The following is a 24,097-nucleotide window of genomic DNA, read 5'->3' as shown; positions in this document are numbered from 1 at the left end:
TCTCTCAAATACAGTCGAACCTACCATGACGGTCACCTATACAAACGGGAAAAAACGGCCCCTTTCCACCCCCCACCCCCCATGCGTTTTTTTCCATATAGTTCGTAAAACAGTCACCTGCCTGTTCAATGCTGCCGCGGCCACCTTTTTTTCTTTTTATCAACCCACGGCCTAGTTTGCCTGCTTCAGACGACCAGGAGTGGTCACTCATGGGCCAAAACTTTGTCATAAATTTTGAATCGGCCCCTCGTGCGGTGGGCGGGACGCCATAATCCATTCACCGGTTGTTGTTTTTCGTCAGTCTCTCCAGTAAATGTTTACCCAAGTTGACCAATGGATAACAATAAATTTCAACAGCTGGTGAGGGAAGCGTACGATCCGTCATAAACCTATACGACGCCCCGCCCACAACGCATGCACAAATCGTAAATGAGGTGGCTGGTCGCTGTTTTGTTTACCTAATCTGTTACAAAGTAACAATGGACGTTGACGTGAACTTGCCACAGGAGCGTCGCTCGTTCTCCGAGTGGTGGCAACCAGTGTGTTTGTTTTACCATGGCACTCGGTCTTCATTGTCTAACACAATATTTCGCTTATATTTTACCCTTGCACAAAATCAGCAACAAAAAAGCTAAAATTTTTTTCTCCAAATCAACCAGTAAAACAACAACAAAAACCTTCTTACCCCCCCCCCTTTTTTTTAACAGAGAAGAAAAACCTTTAAAATCAATAATTAGTCTTACGGCAGTCCTAGCCTGAGATCAGCCCCGGTTTGGACCTCGGAACAGAATGGTTTGCTTCCTTCATTTTGACCAGTCCAGACTAAGACAGCCATCTGTTTTATACAGCCACTTTTCTCCTTGACTATAAGTGGTCGTTTTACACAGGTTTGACTGTATAAGCACGTCACTTTTTACTGTTGTCTGCCAGTAATTAAAATTTTTTTTTTTTTTGGTTCCATATCTTGCTCTTCTCAACGTTCTGCGGTGTCCATCATTATTCTCTTCATCCCTCTACTGTCCTTCTCATCGGTCATCTTTGTTCTCTCATTACCTCTTTACCTTCACCAGGGCATTTCTTTTTCTCTTTATCAATGACAATATCAATATATCTTTATTGTCTTTACCATCTCTCTTCTCTCCATTCCCTTATGGGGATAATTTTTTTCAAGTACATTGGTATATATATATATTTAGGTCTTTTGACGGTGATGTCGTATCCCTCTCAGCCCGGAATGGCCCTGACCACTGACGACAAGCAGAGTTAAAACCGGTCTCGTCCTAAATTATCTAAATTGTGTCGATGGAGGCACAAAACATCTAAACCTAAAACACTAAAAGAATACAGTGCATAGAGAACTGAAGTTTATCCACCAAGATAAAAAATGCCCAGTTAGGGATTCGATCCAGGGCCATCCGATAGGAGGTGTGAAACATCTTCAACTAAAAGAATAAGAAGTAAAAATAAGTGCTTGGGAATCAGGTAATAATAATATACTAAAAGTTCTCTTTGTTTAGAGAAAATTCATGGTATACAGCTTGCTCTATGTGCTTTACAACTACATGTGTTATTACCCTAGCAAACCCTATGGCCTAACAGTAACACTAGTAACAGTGTAGGCTTCCCGAGAAGCATACGGTGCTAGCAGCCAATTAAAAGCCCTCAAACACTAACAAACTGACAAGACCTGTCACCGTCTACAGCCGTGTAGGCCTACCCATTCCCACCTGGGTGAATTGAGAAAAATTCCTGTAGAGTGCCTTTCACAAAGGAAACAAAGCCAAGCTCCTGACAGAGTTCGAACCAATGACCTTTCGGATACAAATCCGACAGCCCATCCACTAGACCACCTCCTAGATACCCATCTGGTCACCACACAAAGGGCCAACACAGACGTTGTCTCATGTTTAGTTCCACACACCTCCTCCTTCCCCCACCCCTAACGTCCCATTAGATTATTGTTTGAGAGTAAAGAGAAGCCCATCAACACAATAATAAGTTATTTAGTGCTGGGGAAAAGCAAGAAAGACAGAGACAACACAGGGAAGGAAAAGGAAGTAAGAACTACCCAGCGACACCTTCCAAACACCCACATATTTGATTGATTTTTAGTGCTAGTTTGAGTACAAAGAAACACATCAACACTATTACTGTCATTAGTCGTTAAAAAAAACCCTCAACAAAATCATAGTTGTTAAAAAAAAAAAAAACCCAGTTAATCCAAACCGCCCCAAAAAACAAAACAACTTAAACCCAGACAGTTGTTGACAAAACATAACACTTGTGGAAAAATAAAAAAACACCAACAAATGCAATGAACATTGTGACCTTATCTGTGTTTGTATTTCTGGTACGGAAAAATGACATAGGGGTGAAGGTAAGGCTTGACATCAAAGATAACAGGAATCTTTGTGGCACAAACAAACAAAATAAAACGCGTTCAAATGAAAGGCAATGACAAAACGCACCTACAAGGAAAGAAAAAAAAATTAAAGTAAATTACAGTTGAATTGGCAACAACAACAACAACAACTACCATTGTTAACAACCACTGGGAAATGGAAGTAAGTACACGTGGCAATGTACACTGGTCATTTTCACATACAGCATAATATGTACAAGGATACGACGGGCCAAAAAAAACAGAGAGATATAAAAACAAGCACAAACAATATGCCATAAACAGAAACAAGAGAGGTCAATGATGTGATTTAACGTTGTCTCCTATGTACAATAGCGTGACGAGCTGTCGCGTGTCAGACATGGCAGGGGATGTGTCGCGTATACAGACATGGCAGCAAGGGCCATCACGTGTCAGACTGGCAGTGGCCGTCACATGTCATGTCAAGACATGGCAGCGGTTATCACGCGTCACATCCGACAGGGAAGTGACAGCCATGTGTCACGTAAGACATGACAGCAACCATCATGTGTCACGTCAAACATGGCACAACCTGTCACGTGGCAGGTCAGACATGGCAGCAGGTGACGATGGCGAGAGGAACTGGCATGGTGACACTCAAGAAGAGTCAGAGTCAGCGGTGGCTGGCGGGCGAGCGTGCGGGCGGCGCAGCGTATGGCATGAACAGAGCATTATAACAATATGACAGATGGCGGAAAGCGAGGAGCTGACACCGGCCACACTCAGCAATAACAGCAACAACAACAACAACAACGGCAACATAGCGGAGGCCGGCATCCCCTTAAGCTGGAGGAGAGAACATTATCAGGCATTGGAAGTGTAAGGCGGCAAAAGAAAATAAGTTTTCATTTAATATATCTCTTAGGTGGCTGGCAACTGTTCTTGTAATTCGAGTGTCTCTTCATGATCAAACTTTGTTTACTACAATTCAATTTTTTCATCACTCCAATCAGCTTGTTGATTCACGACTGTTGTTCACTGGGGGGGAAAAAAACAAAAAAAACAAACAACAACAATAAAACAATGTCCTCCATTCAAAAGAATACTTTTAAGTAAAATGTGCCTCCCTTCCAAAATTACTTTTATCAATTATCTGAAACAGCCCTTCTGTGTAAGTAGTACTGCCAAATTGTCATTTTCTACAGACAAAAGGTCTGCATTTCTGCAAAGATGAACAGTAAGTACTGAAACACACTAGCCAGACAGCCACTGAGAACTAAGAAAATATATCCCCCCCCCCCCTTCATGACCTACAGTCTTTTAGTGCCTCAGTTCTCTCCGTTCCACTGCATAAGGAAAGTCTTGTTTGATAAGCCTAGTGATCAATCTGCAAAAGTATCTACAATATAATGCTAACGAAAAATCACAAGATAGATGCCTATTTAAATCCTAAAAACCAACCATGCAAAAAATATATACTGTACATGGAGTGTATATTTTTTGCATCATCCTTTAGGCTTTAAATAAAATGCAACTACAATGTATAATTATATTATGATTTGTCAAGTGATCCAGCCTCTAGCAGTTTCAGGTAGTTTATACAATAGACAAGAGACCACCAGGGTGAACATTATGTCTCAATTCCACAGATCTAGGAGCACATGAACAACTTTCTCTCCCTAATACTCCAGCAACCAGCCACTGCAACCTTGTGTACGGTACTTCACATCACCTCATTGGAGAACATTCACCCAACAAGCAGCCTTTTCATAGAACAAGCAGACCAACAGCACCTATCCTACACAAACAGACACACATACACACTGGTGTTCAATTTTACGTAAAACCTGTCCATACCAAGACAACAAACCCCCCCCAAAATGGCATTTCAAACATCACAAAAGTAGTTTAAGGGCAATTCTTAACTGCATCAAGCAAACCAGAGAGAAAAACGCGGGTAAAAAGTCAATACATACAATCAGACTTTAAAACAATGACATTCTCACAGATAATTTGTACAGACGACTTAGCTCAGAGAGGGTACCATAGCCATGGAAACATGATATTAACGGGACAAAAACATCTAACATATAATCTCTTACAGCAAATACTGCACATTATCTGACACGACTTCCTTCTCAAAGAAACTAGTCTGGCACTGAGTCTGTATATAGACACATGTGCAGTCAGTCCATATATAGACACAAGGTCACAGAGTCGTCCATATCAACTGTTTAGTGAAAGACTCTGTCATATGTCATTTTGAAAAATAGATGTGTATGACAGAGTCTTTTACTGGGCAAATGATATTTATATTGACACAAGTCCAGTGAGCTTATCTATATATCATAGAAACGAGTACACTGAGTCTATCAATATATATATAAACACAAAACTTATCTGTATATATATATTATTATATATATAATTATATATAAATATATATATAATCGCAAGTCCACTGAATCTCTGTCGACATACAGATACAAGACCAGTGAGTCTATGTATATATAGACTTGAGTCCACTGAGTCTGTCTATGTATAGACACGAGTCCACAGAATCTATAATATATGGACAGGAGTCCGGTGAGTAAAAACATATAGAAACAAGTCCACAGAGTCTATATATATAGACATGAGCAGGATAACCAAACAATTCGACAGCTCACCACAGAGGGACTAGCAAAAACAGAAGAAATGACGGGCAGCTCTTTCAGTTTTTCCTAGCATTCACACCACTCAACCAGCACTTTCCCTCCACAGCACAATGATGAGAAAGTAAAAAGAAGCTCATCCCCCTCCCCTTTCCTCAAAACCTCCATCGACAAAGTCAGATCATTTAAGAGGCAAGCTACCTTGACCCTGCGCATCCAGGCCAACCCCATCTGAAAGGGATACGATTCCAAGAAGACAGACTCAAGATACTCAAAATAACGAAGAGACAACTTCCTGGTTATGGTATTTACAGACACATTCATTTCTACATAAATCCCATCCTAAGCTATCTTGTTGGGTGATTCTAGCTTGGACCAAGTTCGTTTTGAATAGGCTAAAGATTAGCACATTGACACAATAAGTGCTATTTAGCGCAGGGAAAGACACAGACAGAAACAAAAGAGGGAAAGAAAGAAAATAGGACCTACCAGTGGCACCCTTCAACCATCCACACATATCCGCATAATTAAAACAACCAGCAGGGACTGACACACACAGAGTTCACTGGAAATCCACATGTTATCTCTCTTCCTGCTACAGTTCCGCGAACTCCATTACATTTCAAGAACTAAGGAAAGGAGCAAGCAGCCATGGGTTCCGTGGACAGCAGTGAGTTCTAAGACAGATGACCGTTTACTTGCAAACAAACAAGAGATACAAAAATGAAGGGCAAGAAAAGCAGACCCCTCCACCCCCCAAATTCCCCAAACCCCAAAGTGCAGCATGTAAACAAAAAAGAATTTACAACAATTCAAAGTCGCCATTCCATGTCTTGGATGATGTGAAAAAATGAGTGGGAGAAAACTTTCAGTCAGTAAAAATCAAAAACAACAAACAGATGTGTCAACAAAAAGAAACAACGAGAGGGAGGTAAGTTACCCTGAGCAAGTCGGAAGGAAGTAAACGCAAAAGTCAGGTGTCAGCAAAATAAAAAAAACCCCACAAAAACTTCTTTAAAAAAAGACCCTAACTTCCTTCTTAAATAAAAAGGCAAACAAGTTCATTAAAAAAAAGATATCACTACTAAACCTAACATTCCGAAGCTGGGAAGAAAAATAATTACAGAAGCTTTCTGCCCATATCGACACAATTTTAGATAATTTAGGAGGTGGGCTGCTTCAGCTCTGCCTACCAGGGCCAACAAGGCTGAGGGGGATACCATGTCCAAGCACATAGACAGGACGCTTGATAAAAAAAAAATCCCTCCCCACGTGGAAAACATATTCATGTTTTCTGTGTGCACAATGGTTGAGCGCTGAATCACTACATCACAGGCGACGGTTAGCTTAGAAGTCAGGCAACCACTTTCATGAACAAAACGGTACTGTGTATAAAACTTTCAACCCCCAACAAGAGACCAGAAAGAGACGAAGACAGCAAACTGACAGGGAAGCAACAACGTGACAGTGTCTGGTCAAGAAAACTGACCATCTCAACACCAGGCCCTGAGCTGTTCCGTATGCTCCAAACTCTTTTTGGTCAGCTCTCAGACCAAGCTGCCCAGACTCCACTATCCCTCCATACAACTATGAACATATTATGCTAAGGAGAGAAGAGAGCTGTGAGGGGCCTGCTCATGTGACCAGATAGTCCGACAATGACAGCTTCTATATGTGCAAACAATGAATGGGTGTGCGTCTGCGTTTACATGGGTGTGTGTGTTAAATACCTGACAACTAAAATCACTCTTCCCAGCACAGACAATACCTTAAAAAGATGGTCATGCACAGGCCCCTGATAATACCTTTACCACAGGGACTGGTCAAACTTATCTCTACCTAAAGGGCCGATAAGCCTCACCTTTACATGGGGAGGGAAAGTCATCTCAACTTTCCCCAGTGTGGATGAGTCCGCTTCCCCCTATATGGACTAACACCTTCACCACAGGGAAGGGGGGGGGGAGAGGACTTGACTGGTCCAGCCACTAGCTCAACCACCCACCCGTCAGCCTAATTTGTAGTAGGTGCTCTCTCTTCAACACTACCCTCGATGTGGATACTCAGTAAATGCTAGGAAGGCAGGTGATTAACTCTGGACAGTGCATGTCAAAGACACCACGCAGCTTAGATCATTTAAAAGGCGGGATGCTCCTCCCCCCCCCGTCCTATCACACTCCCGTCCTATCACACTCCCATACAAGCAATTGAGAACATTTAGGGGGCGGGCTCCCCCCCTGCCTGTCAAGACTAACCCGTGCTGAAAGGACAAAAGGCCTAAACAATCAGATGGAAGACAGTCTGGTAAGTACAGATAAGGACATCTCTAACATTGCTAACAAAGGAACCTGTCCATCATTTATAGGCAGATGGGCTCTCTGAAAAGACACCAGGGTCCCCCACCCCATGAACAGAGGTTCTAAGAAAAAAAAATCCAGATCTTTTCAGGCCCCATGGAAACGTGCATGCAGGGCTAGAAACATACTGATCATAATGTCTAATACATCTTGTGTCAAGAAGCTGGACAAAATCAGGACAATTTCAGAAATTTGGATTTCAGGATCAACCACCAAATCGGCAACTCTGCAACATTCAACTACCTCGAAAAACAGGTCGGGGGAGTGTGTGTGTGTGTGTGTGTGTGTGTGTGTGTGTGTGTGTGTGTGTGTGTGTGTGTGTGTGTGTGTGTGCGTGCGCGCAGTAGGCCTTCTTCAGCTGAGCAATCATCAACAATCATCATGCCGGTCAACCCTAGCGTCAACGGATTATGCGTTTTCTGTGGCAGTTCGAAGCAAAGGAGAAAGAGAAAATTTTTCTTTTTTAAGAGTTTTATGGTACTTGCAATATAATTAAGTCATATAAGTGACAAAATATAGGGGTTACACAAGAGTAACCAACACAAAATAGGGGGAGGGATAAGAACGATAGACGTTTTATAGAAGGAAGGAGCAAACCACCCAAGAGCACCAACCCGACCACCCACCATGAGAAAACACCCAGCATCCCAGGAAAACTCATGTGAATCTGACAGACTCTACGGACTTGGTGCACTGTGAGAGGGGCTACAACTCTGCTAGAAGAACAGCAAAACAAACGCTTAACTTTCTTTTATGTGAAAACTTTCCACAGTGCTTCATTCAGCTACCAAGAACAGGTATGATCCATCCATAAACACACATGTCATTTTGTTCATCCAGTCATGTCCATCCTGTCTGTCACATTTTCAAATCACATTCATTCACATTTCATCCAATCAAGTTCATCCCATCACATTCATCAAATCTCATTGATTCAATTACATTCCCTGTTCTGGCCTGGATAACATTGACTTGTACTGCTGAAGTGACAGAGACACAGCCAGATTTGGCAGATTTCACTTACAAGAAAACTAAAAGCAAAACAATACGAGAGCACAAGACGCACCATGCTTTTTCCCAAACATAAACAAAAGTAGAAAATGTCAAGTGCACCAGATGAAATGAACACATTCCCCCCAAACTGGGACACATATTTTCCAGCATACTGACACCCTGAAATCACACACATTCATTTATTGAGACTGAATGAAAAAAGAATGGGTGATGGTAGGAGAGATAGTGAGGGAGGGTTAAAGGGAGGGAGGGAGGGAGGGAGAGGGAGAGAGAGAGAGGACAATGTATGACCTGAAAGCAAATTTTAAAAATGTCAGTTCGACTCAATCCACACCAGGAGGGATAAAAAAAACCCAACCCATCACATCCCCAATTACAAAACACAAATTTTCACAGCATGGCAGTAATGGCAAAGAGATTTCTAACTTTACTTTCAATGTCCTTTGAGCACATAGGTCATAACAGTTAGGTGGAGGTATATAGCACAAATAGCTCAAAACTCAGAGTAAGAGAAACAGTCATCATCGGGGTATTGGTGATGTTATAACAACAAAACGTAAAACAAGTTTTTTTGTACACATCGCAAAATTCGGCTTTGTCTTTATCAAATTGATAACAAGACGAGCCCTCAGATTCAGAAAAACACACAAACAGTCTCATCAACTTTCTCATACATCTATTGACAAATGCTTACAGCAAAGAGGAGAAGAACGGAGGAACTTGGCAGTGCAAGGAAAAAAATAATAAAATGTCTTGGGACTAGCCAGGACTTATCCCTGCATATCCCGACTTGGTGTTAGTTCATGTTCCATTTACAAGTAAGAGGAACAAATGGACAACACATGACTAACATACGATTGTAAATGATTGTAGACCTAAATTTTTCCCACCCCCATCAATACCAACTTGAGAATTTAGGAGGCACGCTGCTTTGACTCTGCTGATCAGGGCCAATACCGGTTGAGTGGAATACAACATCCCACCGGACACACTCAATAAAATGTGTCACGACGCGGTGGAATCAGGCGCTCATCAATTTGGGGCATATGGAATTATTGGCGTCATTTTAAAGCCTGTTCATTTGCCTTGCTTTATCTTTTGTACTAGTCAAGCATTGGCGAATGAAGGAGGCGGGGGTCGCCTAGTTTCAGAGGTAAAATAAGCAAGAAAATGGCCGTCAAAGTTGCGTTATTTCCTTAGTTTTAGAGTCCGTGGAAACTGAAAATGTATATCTTTTATGCTTTTAATCAACATTTTTCAGTAAAATCAAAGAAATGTGTTCTTTATTGTAAAGTGTTGAGCCAAAAAGAAAAATTCAATAAAAATTCTAAAACCAGCAGGAAAATGACAGTTTTATTACTTTCATTATTTTGACGAGCGCCTGATTTCGCCACGCTGCCTCACAAATAATTTCCCCACAAGATAAACTCACATCCTTTGCGTGCGACAGGAAAGAGTCTAACCGTTACACCACAAACCCTTGTTGATAAAAAGAATATGCTACGCTGTACCCACAAATTATGGCAATAGAAGTTTGGCACTCATTCATCAAAAAGGACAAAAAAGGTTTAGAAAAAATACCTTCCATAACAACTACAAAACCCTTTCCGCCGTTACATCAGGTAAATATCAAAAACATGCTTAATTTCCATCCCACAGACAATTCAAACAATGCAACATGGCAGGCAACCCCCATTCACGTAAATCCATTCACATAAGATACAAACCAACTTTGAAACTGCTACAACCATAGCAACTGATGCAAAGCCAATTGAATTTGAAAAACTAGGAAAACATGAAAGTACAGGCAACAAAAGCAGTTGTTTTCTACTGAGTAGGGGGTGCCTGAATATAATACTGCAAAGGGAGACAAGTAGACCGAGGAGGATATCTGAACCAGCTCACATAGCCTCATGTATTTGTGACCAAGATTATTGTTCTATCTGATTGTCCATTAAATTTGGAATAAATCTAAAGGCGGGAGAGAGAGAGAGAGAGAAAGGGAGGGACGGACGGAGGGAGGGAGGGAAGGAGGGAGAGAGAGAAAGAGAGAGAGAGAGAAAGAGAGAGATTTTTTACAAATAGTGCTCGTGTAGCTCCATAGAAGGATTATCATACACATAATGGCTGTCCTCTTGTGTGGAAAAGGGAAAAGGGGGAGACTGTGTCTGTGTGTGGATAGGTGGGGTGAGGGAAAGACGACAGACCAACAAAATATAAAAAAAATAAAGGATATGTTGGGGCTAAGAAAATCAGGTCAACACCATGACCCTCACTAAGTGTTATGAAACAAGCAAGACAGAAATAACAACAGAGGGACCACACTATAGAATCCCTCCCTCTCATCTCACTCACTCAAAACTAGACACATACCCCTGCCCCATCCCTAGGGATGGCACTAGTCTAACTTTTGATAACCTGGTTTCGGTTTGACCATATGTAACCTGGTTTCTACGTTACCATTTGTGACCTTGTTTCTACAAAAATAATAATCACTCACAGTTCTACTGAGTAGTTGTTATTGATCCAGCAACAGCTGGGCTCTCGCTCTTCTATCCAATGCCATGTAGTAGTAAGTGCAGGTTTGCTGCAGTTGCTGTAATGTTCCGTAGAGTGTTGTCAATGTTAGGTCTTCGGGTGGGAAGTGTAGCTCCGATGCCATTTAGGGCTGTACAGTGGAAAAGGTGACGATCCAGTCTCATATGCATAGTCACACAAAGGACACATTGGGGGAAGTTCTGGTCTTATTCTGTTCAAGTGAAAGTTGAGTTGTATATGTGCTGTTCGTAGGCGGAAGATTGTGGTCTGTTTCTTTCTCTGCAGGTGGTTGATATTGTCATTTTGTTTAGTTGAAAACTGCTCTGCCTGTCTTTCCCAAGGCCCATCTGTTCATCCAATCTTGTTCGCTGTTGATTTTAATTATTTGTTTTGCAGTGTTGTATGAGGTTGGAGTATTGGGCTGTTCCGGTCTAGAACCCCTTATGGCGAGTGTGTCTGCTCTGTCCTTTCCAGGTATGTTTGAGTGTCCGGGAATCCACTGCATCCCCAAGTTGACGCCACAGGATGTTATCAGATGATGGGAACTAAACAGTATATATGTGTCAAGTCTTGGTTTAGATGATGGTCATTTTCTATCGCTTGCAAGACTGATAGTGAGTCAGTGAAAATCACTGTACTCTGCGTTTTGTTTGGACGAATGTCAAAAACTGTGCGAAGATGGTATAGTGCTGTTTCAATTGCCATCATTTCAGCAGCATAGCTGTTGCATTTTTCTCCAAAGGCAGCAGAGATCTCATTGGAACTTCCACCTGGGTACCGTATTAGTATTCTACATCCCGCTTTGGTTGTGCCTTTGAATGCTGAGCTGTCGGTATAGACATGTATCCAGTTATCTGAAAAGCTGCCGATTGTTTGATTTGATGCAAGTATCAGCGTCACATGGCCAGAAGATTTTGTGCTATTGTCTTTGAGAGATGTTACGATTGGTTTTTCCAAAGTACTGTGGGGAGGAATGTTTTGGTTGACTCCTTTGGTTTCTCTTCTGTTTTGTGGTAGGCGGTGACTCTCCATTAGTTCTGAGATGTGATGCATGATTGAATTTTGTTGAAGTTGTTTCTTTGGTTTCCGTGTTTCTACTAATTTCCAGTTTGGGTGGTTGGGGCACATTCTTTTGGTTCTTTCACAGAGCTCCAAAACTGCTTTATCTCTGCGAATTCCCAGGGGTTCAACATTTGAAAGAATTTCATATGCGGCAGTAGGTGAAACGAATGGCATTATTTTGGACCCTGTCAAGGGTATTGCAAGTAATGCAAGTAGATGTACTGCACATAGTGTGTAGGCTATTGCTGTATTCCTGGTTTCTATTTTACTATTTGAGACCTTGTTTCTACGAATAATAATCATTCACAGTTCTACTGAGTAAACTACACATTTTACTTCATTTGAACAGTTTCTATATATCTCAAGAGTCACTACTAAACCCTGATTAAAATATCTCTGTACAACATCAAAGGCATATATTCTATCAATAAAGCAGAAAGAGCGTGTTGATCTAGTAAACGTAAAACAACATTTCAGTTTTTGCAAGATTTTTAACATTCGCTATAGAAAAAAACCCATTATGCTTTTGTTTGTAGCTTAACATTACATAAGTACATTGTTCTTGAACTTGTGATGGATGCAAATGATTTTTCTGAGGGAGACATGAGTCTCCAACTCTGTAAGTAGCGCAGAAAAACATAATATAACTACCAATCTACAATAACCGCATTCACACCAGACACACGTTACATTATTTCATCTCTCAGACATGGCTTGTTTTCATCTCCTGACCTCAGCCACCGGCTGCCACCCCCTCTGTCCCCAAAAGTTGGCAAGGTTCAATCTCATATCATACTGGTTTTTATACAAATAAAGAATATATTTAAGTCACAAATCGAAACATTTGCTTTCATCTGTTTTCATCTCTTATTTGGCTTGCTCCATTTTGACCAGCAACATCTTTTTTTTTATCAGAAACCGTTACAGTAATGTATTAGCGACATATTACAAAGTTTTACATCAAAGAACTGTGGTAGTTCATATGAACATATGACAGAAAAGCAGAAGTCCTCTACACTTTTTTGTCACTGATGCCGTTTCCAACCTTGAGTCTTCAAATACAATCTATTTATGACACCAATAAAAACAATATTTTGATATTTTTACATGTTTAGCACCAGAAAAAAAAAAAAAGAAAGAAATCCTCAGACATGACCTCAAATGTTACAGGGGCCTTGTTGAAGGAAATTTCTCATTTCCAGCATTTTTTTAAACTGAGAAATGTGTACAATGCAATAAATAGAGTATATGACAAACCATGTGACCAAGTATACCCACATAGCCAGCAGGGGTCACATTCTGTGCTCACTCTTTCTCTTCATTTATGTTCCTCCGGTATCTCACTTTTGCCCCGACATCTTCACCTAACAGGACACCGCCCCCAACAGAGCCAATTTCAATTTGTCCACATCAGTTCTTGGAACTCCCCTCAATAATTTATCAGACAAACCTTGTCCTTTCTACAGGACATAACCCCTCCACCCCTCCCCTTAACACAACAAACACATCCCCTATGAGGTGAGGAACATTCTAGCATTAAAGTTGTGCAACAAAATATCGGATGGTTGCTGTCCTATATTCTACACATTGTCATGAAAAGTAGAGTTATCATTAAATCTGTGCCTGAGAACTTCTGGTGAGTGGTGTATATGGAGAAAAAAATCTAATACATCAGGACCTGTGGACAGTACATTTTTGCCTTAACAAATATGTCTACTTCTCAAAATATTTCTTTTCTTGAATCCACTTCTCAACACCATTATGCTCCATTGCACAAGGATTGAGACATACTCAACTCAGTGACATACTAGCCTCTCAACCCACACATTTAGCTGAACAGAGGACTCCAGAACTCAGTACTTAAAAATCATGCAAATTCTTATGTTGGTGCACAGGGTTACAGAACTCCAGAAAACATTATCCAACAAAATATGCAAATACATTTCTATGGGGACAGTTGAAGTGACAAGCTGGAGGACAGGGGGGAACTTTGGGTACCCCAGGTGGGTTGGGGTAGGGTCGGCAGGACAATCAACCACACATTTGGTACATTCTTACTGGCTAAGCACAAGTTTGACCAGGAGGAGGAGGAGGAGAAGGAGGAGGAGATGGAGAAGACAAAGAGGCACTAGTCAGACGAGGAGGAGGTGGTAGAGAAGAGATAGGGGTGGAGGAGCAGAAGGAGCTGGAAAAGAAGAGGCAAAAGTCTGACAAAAGGAGGAGGATGTGGAGGAGATGGAGAAGAAGAAGCAGGTCCAAACTATTCACAACTTATCAACACCAATACAGAACAGAAACCACACGTGGGGCCATTCTCCTGCCTGGTTAGACAAGGCCTAGGAGGGTCAAGCTAGACGTCTCACACTTCACTCACTTGCGCCTCTCTCAGACTCTCTGAACTCATTGCCTCCATAGAAGTAGAAGGAAAAAAAGGAGAGAGGCAGGCGCTCTTTGGTGAAACAAGGATGAAGGAAAAAGTCACGGCCATCCGACCTCGCTCCTGTAGGTTCAAAAAAAAGGGGGGCAAGCACTGTTGTATTAGGATATGCAGGAGATGTCTTTAAGGTCAAGGTCAAGCAAACCTTGTTACCTCTCCAGGTAGAAAAAAAAATCAGGGTCTGCATGTTGTCCTCAAGATCATCAGCGTCAACAACATCTTCCGTCAGAACTCGTTACCCCCCCGCCCCCTTCCCCTCGTAAAAAAAATAAACGAAGGACTGCACGAGCGTTAGTGTCATCAGACCTCGTTGCCTCCATAGAAAAAGAAGTAGCACTGCTCTATAAGGGTCTGCACTATGTCCTCGGGGACCTGGGAGTACTGGACCATCTTCTCGTAGGTCTTGAACTGCAGCCTGATGAGTGTGGGCCACCAGCACTTGGCCAGGTTGCCGCTGTTCATGCTGTTGTACTCCTGGTGTTCCGACACTCTGAAAGAGGAGAGTTTTAGTTACTAGATTTTGTGGGATTTAAACAGAACTTGCAACACAAATAGGTCATATAAGTGCCAAAGATAAGAGGTGCAACTACAAAATAACATCAAACAGAAATAAAAATAACATATTAAAAAAAAGGAAAAACAGATTAGGAAAAGACAGAGACGATAGATATTCTAAAGGAAAGAAGCAGCAATTCACATTAGAACACCCATCAACCACCTGCCCGTAAGAAAAAGGAGGGGGGGGGGGGGGGGGGGGGGTGAGAAGATGTCTGTTGAGATCAAAAACTAAAAGTTTTGCACCCCCATCTACACAATTTTGATCATTTCGAACATGGGCTGCTTGGAGCCTGCATGTCAAGGCCAACCTGGGTAGATGAGACACAGCACCCCATGACAGACATGGGTGTGTGCCTGGAGAAAGGTTCCCGTTATTGTCAAAGCTATTTTTGAACAATGTGGTGAAAAGGTTAAAAAAAAGTTGTACCACGTCAAAAATCAAGTTCCATTACAAAACACACGTTTGACCATTTCTTAATGACATATTGAAAGGATTTTATATTTTTAGTCTAAATATTTTTTAGTTAATTATTTTTGAACGTGTTGTTCTTCACCAAATGTAAAAAATATGCTATAAATTGGGTCAACGTAGTAACGATAACACTTTGTCTCCATGGGATGCTGATCGTTGATGGTAAGAAGCCATACCTTTCCCCCATGGGATGCTCACTGGCAACGAAGTTATATAGCAACAAAAATATTGTAGCAATGATCTCCTTTTTTATATGTGCACTTGTTTAAGTTATGATTTCCTTTCTGACTGGTTTGTGTTGCCTTTGAGGTAAAAAATCAGTTTGTTTCACAACAATCATTGTAGTAATACATTTTTTGGAAAAATGTTGAGTTGACCTGGTATGAGTGCAGCTCTACACTTACACCATGAAGAGAATACAGGTGATGAATGTGCTAAATTAATGTTTTCAGTTCCGATTCTAATTCCTTCTTTGATGAACATGCGATCATCACATTCAATTTTTTCAATATGCTGAAAATTTTTTAATGGGATATTTTTGCCTAGATAGAGGCATAGTACTGATGTACCCTATCTTCATCCTGGTACGAGGGTATAGAGGTTGTGCACTCTGAGCGTTGCGTGGGTGGAAAGTGTTCAAGTAATTTTTCTCCAAACTCTGTTTTTACACCTTGTGTTACAAATTGTGGCATATCTTTAAAACTACTCCAGATATTTGAAAAATTAAAAAATCAGCATGTTCTGCATTGGATTTGCTACAAGTATCCTTATTTCAATATCCAAAATTTCTGACCACTGTGATGTTTCTCCAGGCACACACACATATTTGTTAAAATAACTTCCCCATTCAGGACTCGAACTCATTTCTGCAAGCTTCATTGAAGAGCCAAACCATTACACAACAACACATTACACCCGAGAAAGGGAGGGACAAGACTTACTTGTAGAGTAGAGAGACAGAAATTCAGACTTGCAGAGGTAAGAAAGTTAGTTTATTAGTTTTAGTAAGTGTTTTACAGCACATGCAACACAATTAGGTCAATTACTAAAGAGTAACAGTAACATTCAAAGAAAGGAACACAATAGATACTCGATAGGAAAGGAGGAGCAAACCACACCAGAGCACCTGTAAAACACCCACACAGTGAGAAAAACAGAAACATAGACTAGTAGAGGTGAGGAAGACGTTACAGTTACAGTCATAAAGATTTGCAGAAGTGACAGACAGGCAGACAGACCTATTGAGGTGAGAAAGACACACAGACAGATTTGCAGAAGTGAGACAGACAGACAAATTTCCTGGTAGTGGCGAGACTGACGAATGGATAGACAGACAGACAAACTTTTAGAATTGAAAAATACAGACACACACACAAACAGACAAATCAGATGATAGAAAGACAGACTTATTAGAAGAGGTCGCACAAACAGACTACTGGTATAGGTGAAACAGACTGACAGACTGACAGACAGACAGACAGACAGACAGACAGACAGACAGGCAGGCAGACAGACAGACAGACAGACAGACAGACAGACAGACAGACAGACAGACAGACAGACAGACAGACTTACTTGTAGAGGTGAGATATGACAAACTTGAGCACTTCCACATTTTGATTTGGCAACTTCTTGATGACTCCTCGGAGCATCAGCAGCCGACTGCTTTTGTCCGTCATTTCTGACATGAGGAAAGACATAGGAAAAACAAGCACTGACTATGTGTGAAGGTTTAGAACAGAGATGCATATCAACACATCCAGAGCAGGGAAAGAGTAAGACAGACTGGCAACACATCCAGAGCAGGGAAAGAGTAAGACAGACTGGCAGAAACAACAGTGGTAAAGAAGAGAAGTAGGACCTACCAGTGGTGTTCTCCACCCACCCACTTTTTATGTGCGAGACATTGCAGAGGGTGAAACTGAAGTAAAATTGCTTTCAAATTTAGCAAACAAAATCAAAATAACTAAACTTTCATTTTAAGGTGTGTGTGTGTGTGTGAGTTAGTATGTGTGTGTGTTTGTGTTTGAGCGAGTGCATGTGTGTGTGTGCGATTGTGCGAGCTTTCAATGTTCTTGTCTAGCTAAGAGAAAGCAGAAACAAAAATGGAGAAGTCAGCTTCCTAGATTACACATACACATATCATAAACATACACATGTTATCTTACATACATTCGCACCAATCTGAATAACAAAAACAGATAACGATCTTCCAAAGACAAATTTCTATCGCTTTGCCCACACATAAATGTGATTAATTGGAACCTGATCCCCACAGATAAACGTTGACCCTCTGCGTATATATATAAATCATAATTAACTTTAGCCCAAAGAAAAAATGTCAACTTTTGCCCCTCCATCCAGTCCACACATCATTATTGAATCCCACTATACACCATGCCCCACTCCTCCCTCCCCAATGTCTCTCCCTAATCCCTTACAAAAGGCCTGATCACTGATCACACCTGTTCATGTATTTTCACCCATCACAACCCTTCTTCCTTTTCAATTATACACTTGACTTTAGGCCAGTGCACACCGCAGAAATGTTCGATAAATCCCCATTAGATATGCAGTTGCACTCAGAAGACATAAGTAAAATGCCAGAGTGAGAAAGTTGGTAATGAAAAAAAAAAAATCAAGTTTCCTCGTCTGTCTGTTTAGCTGTCGTACTCCATTCAGCTCAATTTGACCCTGTCCTTAATCTTCTAAATTCGGTGGATAGAGAGGTTAAAACATTTAACAATTTTTTTAAAAATGGTGTTCAATCAACAAAGAATAGTAGAAAGTACGGTAATATCTTATTTAAAAGGAAACCTGATAGTTAACGGGAAAAAATGTTTGCGTACTTTTGAAAAAGATAAAAATAAATATACAACCGAAAGATAAAAACACAGACATGTGAATGTGAATTTTAGAACTTAGTGAGCTGGTCTTTCATGCACAGCACATCCCCCTCAGACCCACAAAAAAAAATGACAACTGTAATAATTTTTTAAATGTTTTGTTTTAGTAGAGGTTTTACGACGCTCGCAACTGCATAAGGTCATATGAGCACCAGAAGATTAGAGGTGTTACAAGACAGTAACAAACATAAAAAAGAAGAAGGGGAGATAAGGACGATAGATGTTTGATAGGAAAGAAGGAGCAAACCACACCAGAGCACCCGCCAACCACATTTTTTTAAGCAACTTCCATTTTGTCTACATTTTTAATAAGGCAACCACATTTCTTCCTGACCACTTATAAATAGTGTGCACCATTAGATCTGGTATACAAAAATGTCCACTTAAGACTATAGATGAAGGAATAAATGACCCTGTAGGAAAAATAAACAACATCAGACTCCAGGAAAATGAATAGGGATACTCTAACTCTCAGTGTCTCCATTTGCCAGATATCTCTCTCACTTCTTTTTTTTTTTACCCCAACCAACCTTTCTTCATTTTCTTTATTTCTCTCTTCCATCATATTTTGCCGGCACTTGTATAAATAAGTGGTTTACGCATTAATGGATCAAAAGAAAGGAAACTGAAGACACGGAATCAGTTTTTAAGAAATGCCAGGGAAAGAGACGGAAAAAGAAAGTGGGGATGGAAAAAATATCACACGCAGAGATTATTTCTGTCATGTCAAGAAGATGAAACAGGCCAAAGGTCAGCCTCTACAGCAAAAAGATAGGCTGCACAGAAAAGGGTGAAGATTTGTCAAACTGAAGAAACATTCAACGACAAACACGAGACAACCACCATGATGGTCAAACACAAGACAAGCAAGATCACTGCCAAACACAAGACATACATACATATATATATGAGCAAAATTGTACAGGTTGAACACCCATTGAAACACTGTAAGGTTCTTTAAAAGGCAGGACTCTAAATTTAATGTTAATCTCCAATAGGACTGAGCCAAATGGGGAACATTTGAGGAAAGTGCCTTTCCAAGGACACAACTTTGGACTAACCTGAGCCTCTGACCATAACACAAGTAACAAATTAACTAAACAGAAGACAAGTAACAAATTAACCAAACACAAGAAAAGTAACAAATTAACCAAACACAAGATAAGTAACATCTGAGTCAAACACAAGACAGATAAGATAATAACCAAACACAAGACAAGTAAGATAACAGTCAAACACAATGCGAGCTTAGTGCTATCTTGTACCAACTCCATGTTTCCGGTTTTGATGTAAATCATTTTGAAAGCCCTGAATTTCAGCCGCGAAAACGGGCGTTACTACAAAAAGAAACGGAGAATCTATGTAACGTGAACATAAATGGTATTAATTAGGGGGTCACAGAGAGGACTTTTCAACAGCCTTGACAGCTCTAACAAAAATCCCAAAGTAAAAAAATTGTAGTTTGTACAACAAAGTACTCAGCTCACAAGACAAATAAAATATTTGTCAAACACAAGACAAGTAACATTTTGTCAAACAGAAAGTACACTCAAAGACTGAAGGGGGGCAACAAACACAAGACAAGTATAAGTTTATTTGAAAAGGGAAAAGATTTTTCTTTTCCCTAAGAAAAGTGTATGAAAGAACACAGACATCTATACATGAGAAGATTCGTTAAAATAATGGGGGAAAATCCAGTGTCTATCTTGCTTTACCTGTTTTTTTGACAACCACTGAGCAAGGAAAGAGATCAAGGAAATGGCATTAACTCCAATGTAAAGCATGCTACATCTGTCTTGAAAATGTCAAGGAATTGGCATGACCTTTCACAAGCAAAACATCTACAATAGCACAAGCATATATGTGAGGCATCCTGGTGGAATCAGGCGCTCATCAAAATTAAATCAAAGAAATCAGCATTTTTCTGTCCAAAGGGCAATTTTTAAAAAATATTTTGTTTTCTTATTCTCTTTTCTTGGCTCAACACCTTTTATGTCCATTTAAAAACACATTATAGAGAGGATTTTACAGAAAAACATTGATTAAAGGCACAAAAAATTGTAAATTTTCAGTTTCCAAGTTCTCAGGCCATGAAAGTTACTTAAGTTTGGTGGCCATTTCTAGGTAATTTTACCTCTGAAACCAGGCGACCCAGATCTCCTTCAATCGCAAATATTTCGACTTCTTTTCAACATTGATGGATATTTTTTTCACTAAAAGGAAGGCAAATGAACAGGCTTTAAGACGATACCAATAACCCCATATGCCCAAAAATTGACAAGCGCCTGATTCTACGATGTCATGACACATACACATATATCCACAGAGTGCCTGTAGCATCTGACTCACAAGCATATAAATTTAACCCACAGCATATCTGTACTCTGAGACAGTTTCAAAGTCTTTTTAAACATATTTTTAAGAATTTGAGCAATTACCACAAGTTTGGGTTTTTTGTTGTTTTTAAAATTATTAACAAAATGTAAACCTGAAATTCCCAGTAGACCTGCATTGTCTTGTTGGCGTCTATATACAACAAGGGCATTTTTGCTTGTTCGACATTAGAGCATTTTAATGATAGGACAGTTATAAAAGAAGCCAGTAAAGACAGAGTGCAATTATTCATTCAAAGGTTTTTTCATAATGAAACTGTACCAAAGAAATTACTGTCTAATTATTGTGTGTGACTCTTAAAAAACCTGTTGGAAGGTGGAGGTTATTTTGACACATATTTAAAAACTAACCTTGAGCTTCCTTTCCAACAGAAACTACCTTCTATGAAATGTGGAAAGATTAACTATTTTTAGATCTTAAGTCAACTCCTATTAGCTAGAACGACACGCTCCATGTCATTTTTATTTACCACCATTTGCCAGAACAACACAAAGCATATTGCTTTTAAATCCCCTAATTAAATACACTTTTCTGTCCATTCTTCTAAATCCATGTTTATAATGCTGGTCAAGTTAAAAATAGACATAATGATACTTCCTTTCCTAATAAGAAGTTGACGCTTCAAGGCATATTTTCGAGTGATAGCTCATGGCATTGACAATTTTGGACCTAGAATCCCAGTCATTTTCCAAACCAAATTCCAGCATTCAATCGCACTATCTGCTTCCCCTATGTTGTTGATGGTTAATATTTTGTCATGGTGGGTGAGCAAGGTAGATCTGGATCCAAAATTGTTCGTAATACAAAAACTTATGTGAACTCTAAATGACAGCCCAGATTTAATTCTGGCAGTTCAGGAAAATCCCTAAAATTAATTCGGGGAGATAGAAATTAAAAACGTTTTGTTCATTTGCTTTTCAGAATGTAAAAGAAGATTATTTTGAGACCATACAGCAGATAAATCTTGCTGAAATGTGATAATGTTTACTCCTGAGAAGGGACACTAGTTCGAAAGTGAAACCCCCCATTGTAAAACACCAAGAAATACAGAAAGAGAATATTCACTTTTCAGGGGAGAATGAATGTACATGAATATCGTAGCAGCACGAAAAGACAGGGCTGTGAAAATTTTGTGTCTCTGACACAGCTTCATCCTGGAAAATTTTCAAAGCCATTTTCTAAAAAAAATTCCTTTGGATCCCTTCCCCTTTGAAGTTCAATAACTTTTTTTTCCAGAATGCTCGATTAGCACCTGAAAAAAAAAGGTGCAAAATTCTGAAAAAAGACAAAGCCGTCAAAATACCCCCAAAAGGTCAGTTTTGAAAACGTCCACTTTCCAACGTATTCCCCAGAGCCACACACATTTGGTCTATCTGCATGCATTCATTTCTTTCTGTCTATCCAGACAGTACTCACCGGCGGCCTCCAGCAGCTCGTCACACAGGGCAGAGGGGATCAACGCCTCGCTGAGATCACTGAAGAAACTTTTGAGCAGGGTGGCGATTGCATTGACTGGGATTTCTAATGTTGATATGTCTACATTGGGATCTGCAGATAACAAGAAACCACAGGCAAAACCAATGAGGACATTTAGAATTCCACTTATTATCTCTTGGCTCCCCGAGGGGAAATTTGGCTTATAATAGCATTCACAAATACATTCGTGAAAACATACCATAATTCATCAGCGCAACATCATAATACATAATATCTCACCAAACAGTGGTCCTATGAGTTGCAAGCACTGGTGGCAATGGATAAATAGGACTGACGAATGCCATTTTCAGAGATGATGGTACTTGAGAGGTGTGAAGTTTTAACCACTGCTTGCCGATCGGACAAACGGGCCCTTGATCCCATTTGGCTGGGCTTCTGACCCTTCACCCCCCTCCCCCACCCACAAATCTCCCCCTGTTTAAGACAGAAAATGTCTAAGACATAATTATTTTTTTTCTGGCTCCTTGCCATTCCGTCTTACACAGGTTTGACTACTATACTGAGTAATGATCGCATAAAGATAATGATCCTAGAGAGACCGGGGTTAGGGTTACAGTTGTGGTCACACTTACCGGCAGCGTACTGGGAGAGGAAGAGCTCGCCCTGTGCCTTGTTGCCGGGGATTCTGTACAGGCCTTCTGTCTTTAGACCTGTATGGCGGTGGTTGAGGAATAAGGAGGAGAAAACATAATAAATTAATAAATAAATAAATAATAGTAGTAACAACAACAATAATAATAACAGTACTGATAATGATAATAAAACTTGTATTCATACAGTACGTACTCAGGGCTGCCCACCCATCAGCATATGTTTTTGTAATTAACAAATAGAAAGTTAGTCATTTAGCTTAAAAATTTGTAATATGGCCACGGAAAGTCTTCTTCCCTGGGGTGTCAAGGAGAGGGGTAGTAGTCAAGCATATGTAACATTAACAAAAGCAGTTTTGCCAGATTCCTCATTGTCTAGTTTTGTTTTTTTAAAGGAGGAGGGGGTAGTTATTGCTTGCAAAAGCAAAAGACCTCTATGTAACAGAATACATCATAAGCCTTTGATCCTGATTGTGCATCACAGCACGTCATGTCACACATCAACCATAGCTAATTGTTTCATGAATAAGGGGTATTATGATCATATTTTCGTAAAATTGAATTTAAAAATTGAAACGATTCCATCAGATTCATAATGACAGGCAGCCCTGCATGTCAACGCTCCATACTATGTTCTAAGCGCTTTACAACTTTTAAATACTCTAGCAGAATGTAAAACACTCCAAAACATTCTCAGCTACCCGGAAAGTGCACAGCGCAAGCAGCCGGTTAAGAGTTCAAATACTAACAAACTTACTAGATCTTTTGATTCACTCACACCACACGGGCTATTCTTCTTTGTTTGTTTTTATTTGTTTGTTTGAGCCAAAAGAAGCATATCTACACAATAACAGTGCAGGGGTAAAGACTGACAGACTAATAGTGACAGACTTACAGAAACAACAGAAGGAAGGACAAAAAAAAAGTCAGACCTAATAGTAATAGATGTGCCCTCCACACATCCCCAATCATTATTTGTTGTTGACTCGTAGGTACCCTCCATGGAGACAATTTTGTTCAGAAGTAATGTTTTATGTTCTGGAAAGCACTTTACTGCACTAGTAACATAATTAAGTCATCTAACTGTTGAAGATTAGGTTTTACAAAAGAGTAACAAACATAAAAAAGGAGGAGAGATAAAGGCAATAAATGTTTGATAGCAAAGAAGGAGCAAACCACATCAAAGCACACGCAGACAACCTGTGTTTACAGTAAAGCAATAGAATCGACACAATAATGCTCATTTAGAGCGCGGGGGG

The 24,097-nt window shown here is 40.1% G+C and overlaps 1 protein-coding gene across 4 annotated transcripts in view; it reads right to left on the bottom strand.

Annotated features, from left to right (window-relative positions):
- Positions 1-7,828: 7,828 nt before the first annotated feature.
- Positions 7,829-24,097, bottom strand: part of LOC101860974 (rho GTPase-activating protein 5) — a 93,005-nt gene continuing 76,736 nt past the window's right edge. For 3 of the 4 annotated variants that reach the window (XM_035969613.1, XM_035969612.1, XM_035969614.1), the window contains 5 exons: positions 22,821-22,898; positions 22,168-22,299; positions 20,073-20,090; positions 17,027-17,132; positions 7,829-14,911 (listed from right to left, as the gene is read on the bottom strand). In XM_035969613.1, the coding sequence (XP_035825506.1) occupies positions 14,722-14,911; positions 17,027-17,132; positions 20,073-20,090; positions 22,168-22,299; positions 22,821-22,898 (524 nt within the window). In that variant the 3' untranslated portion in view covers positions 7,829-14,721. The remainder of the gene's footprint in view (positions 14,912-17,026; positions 17,133-20,072; positions 20,091-22,167; positions 22,300-22,820; positions 22,899-24,097) is intronic. The other variant, XM_005097768.3, reaches the window with a different exon arrangement.

This window comes from Aplysia californica, unplaced genomic scaffold (assembly GCF_000002075.1).
Source record: "Aplysia californica isolate F4 #8 unplaced genomic scaffold, AplCal3.0 scaffold00163, whole genome shotgun sequence".
Lineage (NCBI taxonomy): Eukaryota > Metazoa > Mollusca > Gastropoda > Aplysiida > Aplysiidae > Aplysia > Aplysia californica.
Note: the sequence above shows the minus strand (reverse complement) of the source record. Positions and strands in the feature narration are given on the sequence as shown.